This window comes from Sphaerulina musiva (genome assembly GCF_000320565.1).
Source record: "Sphaerulina musiva SO2202 unplaced genomic scaffold SEPMUscaffold_3, whole genome shotgun sequence".
NCBI lineage: Eukaryota > Fungi > Ascomycota > Dothideomycetes > Mycosphaerellales > Mycosphaerellaceae > Sphaerulina > Sphaerulina musiva.
Window position 1 is genome coordinate 1858143 of NW_016017385.1, and position 15666 is coordinate 1873808.

The window sequence follows — 15666 nt, forward strand, 5'->3', positions numbered from 1 at the left end:
GAGTTTGAACCCCAATGGTACGATGGCTTTGGAGATTCTCAACAGCCGCAATCGCAAGCTCCACAGGCACCCATGAGCGCAGCGGGCGCCGCCTCGGAAGAGATGGCGCACAATGGCCCACACCATTCTTACCCGTTTGACCTACCGCCAACGACGTGCGGCGGCGAGTCGCAGTCGACAATCGCCACGTTCAGCGACTATAGTGCAACCGCCTATGATGATCATCCTCACTACAACCAGGAATACCATCTCTCCCAGCACGAGGCACAGGCATATGGAGGTGCGGGACAGGATGTAGTCATCAAAGAGGAAGACGCCCTCGCTGCATTGGCTGCTGATGAAGGCGGATATACGACTCATCATGTACCACCACCAGAGAGATGTGTCAGTCAGGGGTTTGGGTCCAGCCAGCAGCAGCAGCAGCAGTATCACTCTCAGCAGTAGGTCTGGCAGGCAGGGCTGGGCTGGTCTGGTGTTTGGAAAAGCATTATTTTATGATATGCTATTTATTTGTTATGATTATCCTATACGATAATGGTTAATGAAGATCCTCAGATATGAATTTAATGTGTATGCTAGTACCTTACCTTACCTTACCCTTTTCACCTTCCGGCGGTACCTACCTATACAATTCTCCAGCGACAGGGAGGGGGAATAATGGACTCAACATACCGCCCCTACGGGAGCTGTGCAGGAAACTTCTCTCAGGGATGGATACCTAACGTAGGTAAGGTAAGGTAGGTACGCGAGTTGTTTGCATTCCATTCCATTTCCATTTCCTCTCCATTCCAAAAGTCTACTTTAGGAACTCAATCACTCAACCAAGTCTTTTCGTAATGAGAGCAGGAATTGCCGGGCCCCAGCAACTACACTATGCGGCCCACCCAGTGGTCTGAATTATGACGACGACGACGACGACGATGACGACAGCTAACCCGATCAAACAGAAGTACCGATAAGACTTCTCAGAGAAAGAGAGAGAGAGGGAGAGATGTGTGTTCTCTCTCTCCCCTAATATACCTACCCTTCCTTATCCATTCGTATCTCGAAAGTAAGACACGGGTCGGAGAGAAGAAGTCTTGTCAACTCGGTCGACTTGTGGGGTGGTGATGATGGACGGGCAAGGGAGCAGCAGCAGCACATATGTGGTAGAAAGCGTGGTCCGAGAGAGGAATTAGTATACTAGGTACTTGGTCATCACATCTCTGCAAAGCGACAGTGTGCACATGATAGGTGTACATAGCAGAAAGAAAAATGATGTTGGTTTGTGGACTAACGACTTGACAGCAGCGTACTGCAGTGCCTACTACCAGCCATGATCCTGTCGGCTGTGTCATTTCAAATGCAGCTTCGCCCAAACGCCGACGCTCCTCCGACTCTGGGTTCGCTCCTTGATCAAAGTCGTTTCCCAGGTACAAAAATAAACAGACATAGCAACGCTACGTCGATGAGAGATATCCATAGCAGGCACATCAGTGCTCTTTGATGTAATAGCTTTTTGACAAACGGCTCCTTGATCCTTGCGAAACTAAAGAAAGTGTATTCACTGAAGCCGAGAAGTGCCATTATGGGATCCAGCATATATTGATGCGTAGCAAGGAGATATATGCCGACTGTGAATGGTAGTATAAGCCAGCATCGGGTGGCTCGACTTTTGTTAAGGAAGATAAGCACGAATGCTGTCCATAGTGCGCCGAAGAGTGCGACGAGGCCGCAGATGAGCCGGAGCATCATGGAGGGCTGTACGATGTTGCCGAGAGCTTTCGCTCTAAGAAAGCCTGGGAAAGCATCGCGCTCCATGGCCTGGAAGACGTAGTCCTTGGCCGCATCGAAAACCTCGGGGTCATCTCGCCCTTCACTTTCAATGGCGTGGGTGATCTCGTTCAAAATGCCCTGTGGAAGAATAATTTCGCGCTCGGCACCGGGGAGCAAGAAGGTGTAAAGAATCTTCTCTGCGGAGGCTCTGATGTCTGCACGCGCGACGGTATGCTGTGGGCTGCCATTGTTTCCTGAGGATGGGGAACCGTCGTGGCCTGCCATAAAGCTCGGTCGGGGTTGTTCGAGAGCGGATTCGGAGTTGGGGTGGCTGCCTGCGCTGTCTTGCGGGCTGTGTCCAGTGCCGTTATCGTTCCGCAGGAATGCACTAAGTCGCTGATCGGGGGTCTGACGGTCTCCAGATTTGTCGTGGTAGACGCCGCTGGGGCCCTGTTCGGCGGAGGAGGTGCGCTCCATGTTGTTGCCATTGCTGTCCAGGATCTGCGACGACCTCTTACTGCCCTTGTCGAGCTCGGGCGTCGACACGAGAACGGATCTCCTCAGTTCGCGGACGTAGTGCCGACATAGCGACATGTGTTGTGAGACATCAAGCCTGCGGAGGTGAAGGAGGTGTGAGCAGCTCTTCTTCCTCGTCCTCGTCCTCGTCCCGTCCGATTGCGTCCGCCCCTCCTCGCTACGCTGCTGCCGCCGCCGCCGCTTCTATGCAGGCTGGTTCGTACTCACCAGAAATCGAGATAGTCCACCGATCGCTGCACATCGCGCATGTAGATGTAGAAGGAGAACAAGTCGACCTGCTGCCGTCAGTAAGGCAGTCTCTTCGCCCAGTCTCGCTCCGGCAGAGCGTGCTGTGTTTACGTACCGGCGCCAGTGTTCTCCGCGACAACACCTCGAAGAGATTCGGCAGTCGCTCGCGTGCAGCCGCATCAGGCGTGGGGGCCCGGTCGTCGCCGTCCATGATGCCGTCGTCGTCGTCGTCGCCGCCGTCGTCGATCGGGTCGGTATGTTGAATTGTGGATGTGAATTATGATTACGGTCGCGTCGTCAAAGACGCAGTTGTCTTCCTCGCTGCCGTTGCACCTGGTGCCAGGAGGTTCTAAATGAGAGTCGACTAAGCGAGCCAATCAGCGTCTGTTACTGCCCCCATCCCGGTTGCACATCACTAAGTTTCGGCCTGTGCCCTGCTTCCATTCGTAACGATGTACTCAGCACTGCACTTTTCTGCTTTCCATCTCGATGACTTCCTGGTTCACTACCGACGTCTACCGTTCAGCAGCCTGGGAAGCCAACCAGCATCTCGTCTACTCTACCCGTATTCGTAATGTCTATACATTTCTTGGCGCCAGTGCAAATACGTCAGGTGTCTCAACGGGCTCCGCCAAACGACAGGATGGGATGGGGACGGGGGCCTCGTGAAACCATTAGGCATATTCTGTTACCTACTCTGCTTGCAATGTAGTAGGTATCGTCGTGAAACAGGTAACACAAACTGGTACACTACCTATATTACACGATCGAGATGTCACAAGTGGCAAGTTCACGCTCGTCGAATCCAACTCATCTGAGCCGGATCCTGCTATTTTCGCTCCATTTTTTCCTTCTTTGTTTGAATAGGACGGGCATCAGCAGGAACTACTTCAGACATAATTGCATGCTCAGACTACGCTACGCTCAACTTCGTTGCATTCTCTTTCTTCACAAAGTCCAAGAACGGTTGTAGCTCAGGTATAGTGCTACCGTCGTCAACCAGGAAAACAGCTGGTTTTCCGCAAGGAGCTGGCACCGTGACATCCTGTCCCCCCGGATACCTCATACCAGTCCACACGTGCTCATACGTCCGATTGCCCTTTTCCCCCGCCGGGAGATAGACTGTCACGTCGAAAGTATGTGGATCCAAAACAGGCGCAACATAGAGATGCGCTCCCAGGTAGAAGCTCTGATAGCTGATTGCCCTCGCCCTGAGGTCGTGGGGATGGTACAGCACAACAGGACGAAGAAGCGGCCAGCCTTTGGTCTCGCTTTCGGTCTGCAAGATGTGCCGTCGGTATGTGGCCAAAGAAACGAAGAGGCGCACGTTGTAGGCAAAGTACTCGTAAGTAGTGGTGTTGCTGTAGAATTGTGTATTGACGCTCGGAATGTTGCCTTCGTGGGATCTAAAGACAGCACTGGTCACAGCCGCGAGCTCACCCCATCGTCCAAGCAGCTCAGGCGAGCGAGTGATGTTGTAGTCACTGTATGTGAGGACTGTGGTGTAACCGCCAACATCGGAGTGCTGCTGCGAATATCCTGAGAAGCCCATATGCGCCATGATTGTCACCACAGACTTTATGCCATCATGAACGCCCCAGTCCACGTTCTGATCGCCAACCCAGAAGAGGTTCATGTATCTTTGGGCAGATTGTGCAGCGGACCGATGGAACAGAACCGCCTCGTGTTGCATACCAAGTTCCTCGACGACGCTTCGCTGGTACGCAGCCCATTCTGTGGGATATGCGTTATGGTAAAAGAATGCATCGCTGACCTCGTCGTAAATCTTGGTGTCAGCAGAGACTGGTGTGTATTCACCAAAGTCTGTCATGAAGCCAGAGATGCTAGAAGGATCACCAGAACATTAGCGAAGATCTCAGATCAGCCTATTTCAGGTTTAGCCCTGTTGTATGAGGGATCCAGACATACGGAGGCATTCCAGGATGCCCCATATCCAGGGCAGGTAAATCTACTTACTTGGCGTTCCATACCTGCTCTTTCAAGACATCGAAGAACCATTCCCGGAGGTGTGGATTGGTAAGATCGACAATTCCTGCTTCCAAGCCAGGCCCACTAGATATGATGGCCGTGGAGTTGGTCGTCGTGTTTTGTACAAAATAGTGGTTGGCACTTGCTTCATTGTACAGGTTCCGGCGGAAGCCTGTACTTTTAGTCGAGACATTTGTCAGGAAGACGTTGATGTACGACAAAGTGCGCACATTGTATTCATCACGCAAGTTTTGCACAAAGTCAGTCCAGGTAGGATAGAGCACATCATCGTTCTCCCAGTTCCACCAAAGACGGCTGATGTTGATGTAGGGACCCACCTGGCTGTGAGTGCCCACCCAGTCTTGGAGCCAGACACCCGCGATAGGTACGCCAAGCTCTATGCCTCGCTTGACAATGCCATTGACCTTGTCCTGCCCACCTTGTATACCAAGAATAGCACCGTTGTCAACCCACTTGGGCAGAGGTGGCTGCCGTCCTGTGTATGCAGTCAATGCTTCAATGGCATCAAACAAATTATCGCTTCTGGTGAAGGCACCGTCTACGCTCAGCGAGTCATAGCGGATCGTGACAGTGTCCGACTCCATGAAGTCAAAATTGGCGTAGGCTGTGCTTTTCTCAGACAAGTAAAACAAGTTGCCATCTGTGGACACGTAGGATGGAATGGCCGTATACGCTGTGTAGAAGTCACCTCCCGCGATCGATCCATTCGCGTTCTGGATGGAAGTGATCGGCTCATCGCCTCGACCAACACCCTGCTCTCTCGACAAGATCGGAATGCTCTGGTTCTTGAGTGATGCAAAAGATGCTTGGCCTCCCAGTCCATAAAAGTCCTCGCCTGCTCGGGAATTAAAGCGAAAGTAGAGCTTCTTGAGAGGGCGAGAGGTGTCCGTAACTGAGGACTCAATAGTAAGATAGAACGCCACTCGGTCGGTGAGGTTATGAGGCACCCAGAAATGGAGTGAATATGTTGCGCACACGCTTCCGCTGTAGATCAAGTGTCCACTGACTTGCGCTGCGTAGCCAGTCACACTTCCTCGCCAGTCAACGAGCTGGATGGATGTAATATCCTGGCCATCCGTAGGATCAATATCCACTTGTGTGATGTTGAAAGCTCCGTTAGACCCAGTGGCCAAGTCGGTTCCAGCACTTGCGCCAATGAATGGCTTGTGCGACGTTGTGCTCCAGATGCTCAGGTCTTCTCTCGTGATCTCCAGCTGATCGTACTCTCGAGCTAGTATAAAGCCACTTCCAAGCTCCCAGATCGTCTTCCCAAGCTCCGTTTCTGTTGCCAGCACAGTCTGCGTGGAAGCTGCCAACCATATATAGCTGCAGGCAGCGAGCAAATGACCAGGCCTCATTTTGCTGGAGGTGCGGAGTCAATATGAGAAATTCTGCCTACCTGGAAGGTGCCAACTGCACCCTCTTATACCTATCCGGTGTGGTCAACATGCGGTCAATAATGCCTGCGAATACCCAAAGGCTCAACTCCGCATTCAACATATGCAGTAGAGAGCTGCAGTTGCACAATGATGGAATGCACATCATGAGCCGGGCACAAGGCGTGATTGGGTTTACAGGGTCGTCGGCCTGTGTATCCGAGAGTACCATCTCTATAGCCATGGTGTTCACACTAGTTTGCGCCGGAGAGCTGTTCACTATGCGACCCGACTCGGGCTTTTACAGCGTGGAGTATGGCTCTTCGAGAAGGCATCGGAGCGTCGCTATGCTGAGGGCTGGTCGGGGCGACAGATCGTGGCCGTGCGACAGGAAGGAGGCATCACGAAGTACCTGATTGGGAATCAACCGAAGACGGAGTCGTCGGGTGAGGATGGAGTAGTGAGGTGATGGTGGTGAAGGTGGTGTGGTGGAGGTGGTCAGAGCGAAGACATGCAGAACAGAGGGAGAAGAGAGTTGATCGGCCTCTTTCGGCCTGAGGTTCAGAATACCATGCATGCCAAGTGCTGTCGACAAGTCCTATTTGCGCGAGTCATGTTTCGCGCTAGTATTTCGCAGTCAGTCTCAAAACTTTCCTTCTCAGAATCTCTCTTTCTTCTTCTTCTCTTCTCCCCAAGCGCCGTCCTCACAAATGCTGCGTTTCTTTGCTCACATACAGACACTGCCCATCCCGCAGCTCGTCGCCTCTTGGCAAATGAGAAATTCGGAGTAATCTTCAACCTTCACGGCCATGTGCTGCAAAGCGCCTCTGGCCAACCGCCTGCAAAGGCCTGCCATGAAACTCATGGTTGCACTCGGCATCAGAAATCTCAGCCCACTCGGACATCTCGATCCTCACGGTGACGGGTGTTTCGTTTGTGGCTATGGGAGCCGGTGCGAAGATTGTGTGTATGCTCTTTCAAAAAGAGGTACGATCACTTTAGTGCAATACGCAGCATACCTGGCAGCCTCTGCGTACCCCGTTGCGAGACGTGGTGTGCGGAGGTCAAGGGTATCATTCGATTCCGATTATTCTTGTGAGGACGGCGCTTCATCTCTCTTTTCGAGGTAAGTTGCAGTCTACCTACAACAACTGAGAGCAAGGGTACTACTAACCATTATGACGGCAAATTCTTCGTGTGCAATGGCCAGTTCCGCGACAAGACTGCTTTCTTCAGCAAAAGCACGCCCCGACAAACACCTAGCCATCCAGCGTTGCCATCTTGCTCTTGATCTAAGCGCTCGACAACGATGTTGGAAGCTGGCGGAAAGCCGACGAGAAGGGCGACCATGTTGTTGCTAGGTATTTGGAGTTGTAGCCCTGCGTGGCGTTTGCAAAGCATCGAGAGATGCGGAGCCTAGCTTACCTACCTACTTAATGTCTAACGCTCAATGAGAGCAGATGGTCGGTTCTCAAATCAATTATTATGCGCTTGCACTATTTGCTTCTGTACTGTCTCGCGCGTGATGAAGCCCGTAAATATCTGTAGAGACTTATGAGGACCTCAAAATGAACGTCTCTGATATGCTGTGTCTGCACGGTTCGTCTCTCACTGCGTACTGCGCAGCTCGGCCATTGTCAATGATACACCGCCTCGCTCTTTGCGGAGGCAGTTCCCCCCTGCTCTAGGCGTCTGTGATCTCGAACTTCAACAGCACAGTGCAGTGTGTTTCCTTGCCTTTCAGGTCGAGCATCCGCACAAACACCCACTCTCCGCTTCGCACGTACAATAGTCTCACTGCGGCCACGCATTGCACAGGATTGCGAGCGAATTTGTCGTCGGATTTGATCAGGATGCGCAGAAACACGAGCTCGTTTTCTGCGTAGTCCCAGTCTAGATGCTCATTCCAAATGGGATCGGTAGGAGGTGGCTGTTCACCTTTGTGAACAAGTCCAAGCTTGTGCTGCTTGTATCCCGAGGTTTTGCGCTTGGGTGGCGTGTTTCCCACATCATCGGGGTGGACCAACGTGCAAGTCACATATGGCTTAATCTCGTCGTCTGCATCGCGCTGTTTTGGTACCGGTACATCAGTAGCGCCTGCAATATGCACTCGCAAATGCTTCTTCTTGCCACTATCCAGTTTGCCAGAGCCACCGGCACGTAGAGCTGCCGGTTTGAGGACGTAGCCATCGGATCCTGCGAAGAGAGCTTCATTCAATTGCATACTGGCGTCGAATGTTTGCCAATTCAGCGCGCAGATTTGCGCGCCAACACCCCAGAATGGTACAGGATTTAAATTCCTAGAGGAAATACGTGTGCCTTTCGGATACACTCGCATCAAATGCTTTGCGTTGTGCGTGCTGATCCGAGAACCATTGAGCTCAAGGTTCAGTCCAAGCAGACCCGACTCGGACACGTTGATGAGGTGATGCCTTGGGCCATTCTGCAGCTCACCGGGATCGAACCAGGATTGATTGGTAGGCTTCACAGACTGCGCGTATACACCTAATTCTGCGAGCTCTGGAATGATCATACCCTTAGGAGATTCCTTCTTCTCCTGGCGCCACTTCTCAAGGTCCATGCGAGCTTGTTCATCTTCACCCTCGTCATCGCTTGTGTCGGATTCGGCCTCATCTGGCAAGTGGTATTCAACGATGACTGCGATTTTGGATCCCAGCTCAATCAAGTCCACGTGTTTGCCGGACTCGTTCTGTTCTCTAGCGCCCTCGTCTCGCACTTCCTTGCTGAGCAGACGATTACCCCAGACTTCGCGCATTATCTGTGATAGACGAAGCTGTCCATGTTCACCACAGTGATTCTCAAGTGAAATCAAGATAGGGGCAGGTGCATATCCTGTCTGCTGTGGTTGGCTTGCCTCGTTGTCAACCGCATCTCGGATGGTCTCGCAAACAGCTCTGAAGGCGATCCGCGAGGCGAGAGTCCAGCCTGGTTTTGGGAAGAAGAATAATTAGAATGTTAAAGGGTGAATTATGGTCCACGAACTTACCATGAGTGACCTTAGGCTCATCCGGATCCTCGCTATTGTCCCAGGCATCAATCTCCACGCAACGCGAGCCAGCCTTCAAAGCTGTCTCGTATGCAACCTAATCAATTTCAAGTCAACCGATAATTCAACTCGTCTATTAAAGTTTGACTGTTGCTTAAAGCTCGTATCCTCCGCACATGTGCAAGGGAAGGAAACAGGGTGGGTAAGAGTGCCGATTAAAGTTTCGCCTTACGTACTGCAGATGAGGAGCCATACAATTGACCAGCGAGTAGGTAGGTATTGTGGCTAGAGCTGATAAAGTACTCCGTCAAAGGACGACCCCGACCCGTAATTTCCTTAGGAACTTGAATATGAGGATTGTCTAGCATTTCCTTCAGAGCGCCCGAGTTCTCAGCCTGTGGATCATTGAGGTCCACGTCCTGTGGACCCAAGATCTTTGCATTGACGAGATACGCCTTCAGGGCATGGCTAACTCGTAGCTCTTTCCTGGTGATGTGAGACACTCTCGAAGCGTGACCGCCTCCAGCAATCGAGCCGGCCTCAAGCTGCTCTCCATGGTCGTCTTCGTCTCGTTCCCGTTTGGCGAACGGGTTGAGCTTGGCCACTGCAGAAGTCAAAAACGAAGACATTGAGATGATTATACTTTCTGCTGAGAGATATTGGATTTTGTGGTTGATTGTATTCGGTCAACTGGTTGTTTTTGGCTTGACGTGGGTGGTGCTTCAATTTCAAGGATCATTGGAGGATGACCGTAGGCTCAGCGTGCTTTTTGAAGACTATTAGTAGGATGAGCGACCGTGGGCGTGATGGTGTCGAGAATACAGGAGATTTATCTATGTACTGTAGGTAAGGCCATGTATGTATGTTGTCCTGTTGACATGACGGTGGTGGGCACTGGGCGGGACTGAGCACCTGACCGGGATCGGGACGACCCCTCGGATCGGACCAAGAGCCGTGCCATCACTTTTGGAGCTCTTGCACCTCAGCCGGAGTGATCCTTGCCCAGTATCGACACCATCCTGTTGGAGATACACACCTTATGCTACCTCCTACTCAACATGTCCGATCACCCTGTCGAAGATGCCCAAACGGCTGTCCAGCAGCTCAAAATTGATGATGGCGAGTCGGCGACTGCAGATGAGATTGAACAGCGAGAGTTCGACGCCTGGGCACAAAAGGAAGGCCTCCCAAACATGGGCCAACCATTCATCCAAAAGTACCTGGACGGCAGAGACGCCCTCATTGCCCAGGAAAAGCAGCGTCGTAGCGACCACATCTTCCGAGAGGCAATGACACCGATGCAAAACGAGGCCGCTGCGATAGTAGCTGCTATTCGCTTCGAAGAACAAAACACGTTGTGGCATCCAGGCTACGAGAATGCTCTAGCGAAGATCAACGACCAGCCGATTTACCCTGGCATGATGTTTTCCCTGGCTAAGGAGCGCATGGAGAGCAGTAAGCTGTGGCAAATTGTAAAAAGAATGCCAAAGGGAGCTCTACTGCATTGCCATCTAGATGCCATGGGCGACCTCGACTGGCTCGCAGACATTGCACTTACGACCCCTGGAATGTGTATACGAGCACCGCGGTCGATGCATACACCCAAACTCCGTACAGATCATTTGTACCCTTTCTCTTTCAAGTTTGCCAAGCAGGAATCTCAGTCAAATGGACCGCACTTATGGTCTGAGTCATATAAGCCGGAAGATTTGATTCCTGTCACGATTGCTGCCGAGAGTTTTCCTGAGGGAGGCGTCGACGGTTTCAAGCAATGGCTGAAATCAAGAGTGTCGCTGTCCCAGACCGATGCTATATCACATCATCTGGGGCCTGGTGACGTCTGGGAGCGTTTCAGGGCGTGCTTTGGCATTCTTGTCTCGCTGCATCACTACGAGCCCATATTCAGGAAATTCATTCGCGTCATGCTCAAGGGCCTCAATGATGATGGTGTAAGGTGGGTTGACATTAGGCATATCTTTCTATATCCGTTCTATCGGGAGGGCTCGGAGGCTCCAGATGAAGACTACACGTATTTCTTCGAAGTGCTCGAAGATGAGATTGATGCATTCAAGGCTTCGGAAGACGGCAAGGGATTTTGGGGAGCAAGTTTTATCTGGACCACCCAGCGACAGCTTGGACCCAAAGCCGTAGTGGAAGATATGAAAATGTGCATTGAGCACAAGTTGGCTTTCCCAGATACTATTCTTGGCTACGATCTGGTGGGCCAGGAAGACAATGGACGCCCGCTGCAAGATCTCCTGCCTGAGCTTTTCTGGTTCAAGAAACGCTGCGCCGAGGAGGGCATTGATATCCCATTCTTCTTCCATGCCGGAGAAACGCTCGGCGATGGTGACGAAGTTGACGAGAATCTGTTTGATGCTGTCCTTCTTGGCACGAGACGGATCGGGCATGCGATTTCACTTCCTAAGCATCCACTCCTGGTCGACATGATCAAGGAGAAAAAGATTCTGATTGAGAGTTGTCCAGTCAGCAATGAGGTGCTTCGCTTTACCGGTGGTATCATGTCACACTATCTGCCCAGTCTCCTGGCTCGAGGCGTGCCATGCGCCCTCGCGAATGACGATCCTGCAATTCTGGGACACGGCACGAACGGCATGACACACGACTTCTGGCAGGCATTGCAAGGCTGGGAGAACCTTGGGCTTGCTGGACTGGGCAGTCTGGCAGAGAATAGTGTGCGATGGGCTAATTACGAAGAGTGTCCAGCGAAGCAGTGGCAGCAGGAGATTAAAGATGGCAGCTTCGGAAAGAATCTGCGTGCGAAGAGGTTAAAGGAATGGCAGGATGAATTCGAGAAATTCTGTCAATGGGTCGTGCTGGAGTACGGTGCCGAAACTGATATCAACACTCTTGACTAAGTTTAGGTAGAGACGAGACACGACAGAAGACGACATTCACGACGGAAAGGATATCGATTTCAGAGATATTCGTCATTCACGACATTAAGGTATTCAACAAGCCGAACAGCATATGGACCAGTCTTGCAGCTTTTCTGGCTCTCAGCGCTGGCTTGTCAATTTTTTCCATAGAACTCTTCGCATTTGTAGACCGTGAACGCTGGGTATTTTGGCTGCAATTGGGGGGTCAATTTCATGGCACTATTATGTAGGTAGTCAATTATCGGGTAAAAGTAGGTAGACTGCGGTAGAACTACCTAGGGTGTAGGAGGTAGTGCCATAGCTGACCGGCCACCGATCACCGACCACCGATCACCGAGTGACTGGGCCACGGGCGGCTGACGGTTGCCGGCTGCTTCGTCATGCACCTGTTTGCTGTGGCGCAGCACCAGGCGACTCCCTTGTCTACCACACCCACCTCACTGCACTCACTGTTCTTCACTTCTCCTTCTCTTTCGAACCAACCTCTCCCATCTGACACTCCTCCTCCTCCATCACCCCATCTCCACCACCATCACAGTCACCATGTCCGGCATCCACGGACAGATCTTCGGCCACCTGGCCAAGCGCGGCTATGAGGCCGCGCAAGAGCACCTGCGCGGACCCAGTCCAGAGATGATGGCGAAGTTGCAGCAAGACGCGCACCTGTACCAGCACTCGGCGCCAGAGATGGAGGTGCAGCCATGGGAGATGTTGCCCGTCGTCGTTACCGCCTTCTTGACGCTTCTCCTGGTGGCATCGGTACGTAATACACAAGGACACTGAGCGGCGCAAGGCAGCAGCCACAATGTCCTGAGGAGAGGCGCACACGCTGACCAGTCGCAGATCAAGTACACCGTTGGAGAGGTCATGACCACTCTGGCCATGATCGAGTCCCGCACCACCACTGCCATCATCGAGAGCAAGCCGCCCGCCTACGCCGACCAGCCAGATGCACCAGCCGAGAAAGAGCCGCTGATGCCTTCGGAGGCTGAAGCTGACATCGAGGTCACTCTGATCAACAACCAGCCCATCACCAGCAAGATTCGCACTACATTGAGGCACTTGACCCGTATTGGGGGCTTTCGCGCGCGATGGAGAGGCGCCGGCGTCAGCATTGTCTACCACTTCATGCATTCTTTGATCACCAACTTCCTTTCTGCACTCCTCGGATTCGGTCTCTTCGGTAACGCCGCCATGTACGTCGTGGCATCTGTTGGCCTTGCCAGGCTTCACATGGTCTGGACTCATTCCATGATTGCCTACTCATCCGATCAGCCCTTCCACCGTCGATTTGTTGCACGAGATCAATGCCGAGCCATCCTGCTCCCATCATTTGTCTTTGCAGTGGCACAGCAAGCGACCTTGATCCTGCCTATCGTCGTCGCCTTCGCTCTTGGTTTGCCTGAACTCGACCATGGTCATGTTGCGGATGCTGCCAAGCACGATTGCAGCAAGCTGATCTCGATGGGCTTGAAGTACCTCGCTGTGCCGGCTACTGGACTCTTTGTTGCATTCGCAATTCTACTACCAGCCACTGTTACACTCACCCGTATTGAGGCACTCCTCTTGCCAGAGGATCAGGACACGATCGTCCCATTCGATCGCCAGGCCATTGTTGGCAACCTCGACATCACTGCTAAGGGCAGCGCTCGTTCGATCTTTGTTCAGGCCTGGAGATCGTTCGACAACGCTTCTCGATGGAGACTCATCAAGCTCTACGTCAAGATGGTCGGCCTTCAGATTAGTGTTGTCTTCGTCAGTGCACACCTCATGGTTGCGGAACTGTATGTCATTGGTGGCGACAGACTTGGTCTGCTGTTCCAGAGTGCTTCTGCGCAGTTGAAACTTGCTGCAGCCGAGGCCGCTCAGGACAACTAGGAGTCCGTGACTATTTTCTTTGTTTTAGAAACACGCAATTCCTGTGAAAACCAGACAGATTCTGGCGTGGACATGCAATGGAGCACATGAGGCGGATGGTTTTGTTACGGAGGCGTTGGCGCAACAAGGATAGTATATGTAGATTACCTCGGGAAAGAAGTATGTACCTTATGGCTATAACAAGAACCTGAAAAGAAGCCCCTCTGGTATGATAAGGGCGAGCTCGAACAGCCAAGTGCGATATCAAGTCAATTTTGTGGTCATTAACAAACATAAATGATAAGCTAGCCGCAGGAACTAATTGTATCACGGTGTAAAACAGCAACTTTCGATAGTGGTACAAGGTATCATCAATCCAGATCCCCTCCCCCTTACTTGGAAAAACTCCTACGTTTTCCTCGGACCCTTTTGTTCCCCGGGATAGTGAACATCTATCCGGTCATAGCCTGGACGGCGGAGCGACAGGTTCTTCGGTAAGCTCTGCTTCAATCAACGCCTGTTCAGAAAGTGGCGAGAAGTAGAAGTTGCGAACGGTGAAGCCCGATTTCTCGAGCAGCGACTCCCACTCTTCTCTGGTTCTCTCTTGCGCGCCATTCATGGTCATATGGAGGTCCGAAGCCGAAACCATGGCGTCCATGGATGCTGTCAAGACGATGTCATTGATCAGAAGACGACTGTATCCGCGCTTCATGGCCGGTCTGAGGTTGTCGAGAATTTGGCCGGCTTTGTCGTCAGGCCAGTCGTGCAGTACGAGATGCATGAAATACACGGCTGCACCGATGACGGGCTGCGGTTGGAAGAAATCGTGACTGGCTCTCACAATGGACTCGCCCGCTGCTTCTGCGCGATCCATGACTTCGTTCAGATCTTGAAGGATAATGGATCCTGCTGGGAAGCTTTCAGGGGCTTTGAGCCTCAGTGCTTCCGAGTCTTGTCCCACACCACCTCCGATGTCGACGAAAGCGACCCTTCCACCTGGTTCGAGGCGGTTCACGATTTCCCGCTCCCAGGGATAGAACTCGGTCCACTTTTCGCTGTGGTTACCTCGCAGTCGCATCACATGGTGTAAGCTGATGAAGGCTTCCGAGTTCTTTTGAAACCACGGTACCAGCTCCGATCCAGCAGTATATCGCCACAGTGCGAGCTGTGGCTCCATCGGGTTCGCGTAGTGTGTTGCAGCGAGGAAGTTTGGAAATTCTCGGGCAGCTGGTGAGACGACGTGGGCATGAAAAGTCAACGTGGCCGCGAGAGATGGGTCGCAAAGCGCCTTTGTAAAAGTGCTGAGCGAGAACGTCTGGTCTTGTGCAGAGTAATGGAGCCAGTGGTGAGGCACCATGGTGAGGAGAAGACGATCTAGAACATTGTGTCAGCAGCTGGAATGAGGCGAGTCCAATCAAATGGCCGAAGAGCACTCACAAAGTAGTCGGGAGTCACAGCTAGTCAATTGTGCAAGCTCAGCTAAGCTCTTGTGACTGTCTGCTGGAATCCATTTGGAGAACAGTTGCAGATTCACCAGTGTCCTCAACGCTGCGATGGCGAAGGGATCGATCAACAACAACCTGGACGCCGTCTCCCAGGGGGTTTCAATGTTGGCGAGAAGTTTCTGGACCAGTTGAACTGCCTTTCGACGCTCGTGTTCGTTCTTGAAGCTGTTTTGGTTTGCATTTTGCGCAAGAAATTCCAAGTTGGCCAAGGCCTTTGAAAAGGGCATGTTGAGAGACAGAGAGGGAGGGAGAGAGAGAATGCAAATGCCGTATTGCGGAAGAGGCCGGAATATCGATATCGCAAGTTGCAAAAGGGGGCGCAGGGGGCTCAGATGTTGACTCCCTAAGGCAAGATCAGGTACTAACCTGAAGGTAGTAGGCACCCGCTGCTGAGAAATGAGCCCAAGGTGACGACAATGAGAAATCACTTCGGAGAAATGGAAGTGAACTGCAACTGGAACCTTCAGGATGTAGCTACTAGGATTCGGGGA

General features: G+C 52.2%; 7 protein-coding genes across 7 annotated transcripts; 3 read left to right on the forward strand and 4 right to left on the reverse strand.

The window, feature by feature from the left end:
* Positions 1-1243: 1243 nt before the first annotated feature.
* On the reverse strand, positions 1244-2788 carry SEPMUDRAFT_148270 (regulator of G protein signaling superfamily). The gene is made up of 3 exons (XM_016904818.1): positions 2636-2788; positions 2500-2567; positions 1244-2368 (listed from the first exon to the last, which is right to left on the reverse strand). The coding sequence occupies exons 1-3, from the start codon at positions 2729-2731 to the stop codon at positions 1396-1398; spliced, it is 1137 nt and encodes a 378-aa protein (XP_016762727.1). The 5' UTR covers positions 2732-2788; the 3' UTR covers positions 1244-1395.
* A 645-nt stretch (positions 2789-3433) lies between these two features.
* SEPMUDRAFT_162681 (glycoside hydrolase family 31 protein) lies at positions 3434-6026 on the reverse strand (the record flags this gene model as incomplete). Its single annotated transcript, XM_016908015.1, has 2 exons — positions 4498-6026; positions 3434-4364 (listed from the first exon to the last, which is right to left on the reverse strand). The coding sequence occupies exons 1-2, from the start codon at positions 5886-5888 to the stop codon at positions 3434-3436; spliced, it is 2322 nt and encodes a 773-aa protein (XP_016762728.1). The 5' UTR covers positions 5889-6026.
* SEPMUDRAFT_115872 (uncharacterized protein) lies at positions 5912-6322 on the forward strand (the record flags this gene model as incomplete). The annotated part of the gene is made up of 1 exon (XM_016901204.1): positions 5912-6322. One exon carries the CDS (start codon positions 5912-5914, stop codon positions 6320-6322), a length of 411 nt encoding a protein of 136 aa, XP_016762729.1.
* Positions 6323-6613: 291 nt separating this feature from the next.
* On the reverse strand, positions 6614-9581 carry SEPMUDRAFT_63142 (PLC-like phosphodiesterase). The gene is made up of 3 exons (XM_016909624.1): positions 9150-9581; positions 8914-9010; positions 6614-8852 (listed from the first exon to the last, which is right to left on the reverse strand). The coding sequence occupies exons 1-3, from the start codon at positions 9540-9542 to the stop codon at positions 7591-7593; spliced, it is 1752 nt and encodes a 583-aa protein (XP_016762730.1). The 5' UTR covers positions 9543-9581; the 3' UTR covers positions 6614-7590.
* Positions 9582-9934: 353 nt separating this feature from the next.
* On the forward strand, positions 9935-12103 carry SEPMUDRAFT_148273 (adenosine deaminase family protein). The gene has a single exon (XM_016904819.1). It carries the CDS (start codon positions 9972-9974, stop codon positions 11790-11792), a length of 1821 nt encoding a protein of 606 aa, XP_016762731.1. The 5' UTR covers positions 9935-9971; the 3' UTR covers positions 11793-12103.
* A 159-nt stretch (positions 12104-12262) lies between these two features.
* SEPMUDRAFT_155289 (uncharacterized protein) lies at positions 12263-14405 on the forward strand. Its single transcript, XM_016907610.1, has 2 exons — positions 12263-12572; positions 12657-14405. The coding sequence occupies exons 1-2, from the start codon at positions 12357-12359 to the stop codon at positions 13689-13691; spliced, it is 1251 nt and encodes a 416-aa protein (XP_016762732.1). The 5' UTR covers positions 12263-12356; the 3' UTR covers positions 13692-14405.
* SEPMUDRAFT_140350 (S-adenosyl-L-methionine-dependent methyltransferase) lies at positions 14131-15402 on the reverse strand (the record flags this gene model as incomplete). The annotated part of the gene is made up of 2 exons (XM_016902935.1): positions 14131-15044; positions 15108-15402. The coding sequence occupies 2 exons, from the start codon at positions 15400-15402 to the stop codon at positions 14131-14133; spliced, it is 1209 nt and encodes a 402-aa protein (XP_016762733.1).
* Between the last annotated feature and the right edge of the window lie 264 nt (positions 15403-15666).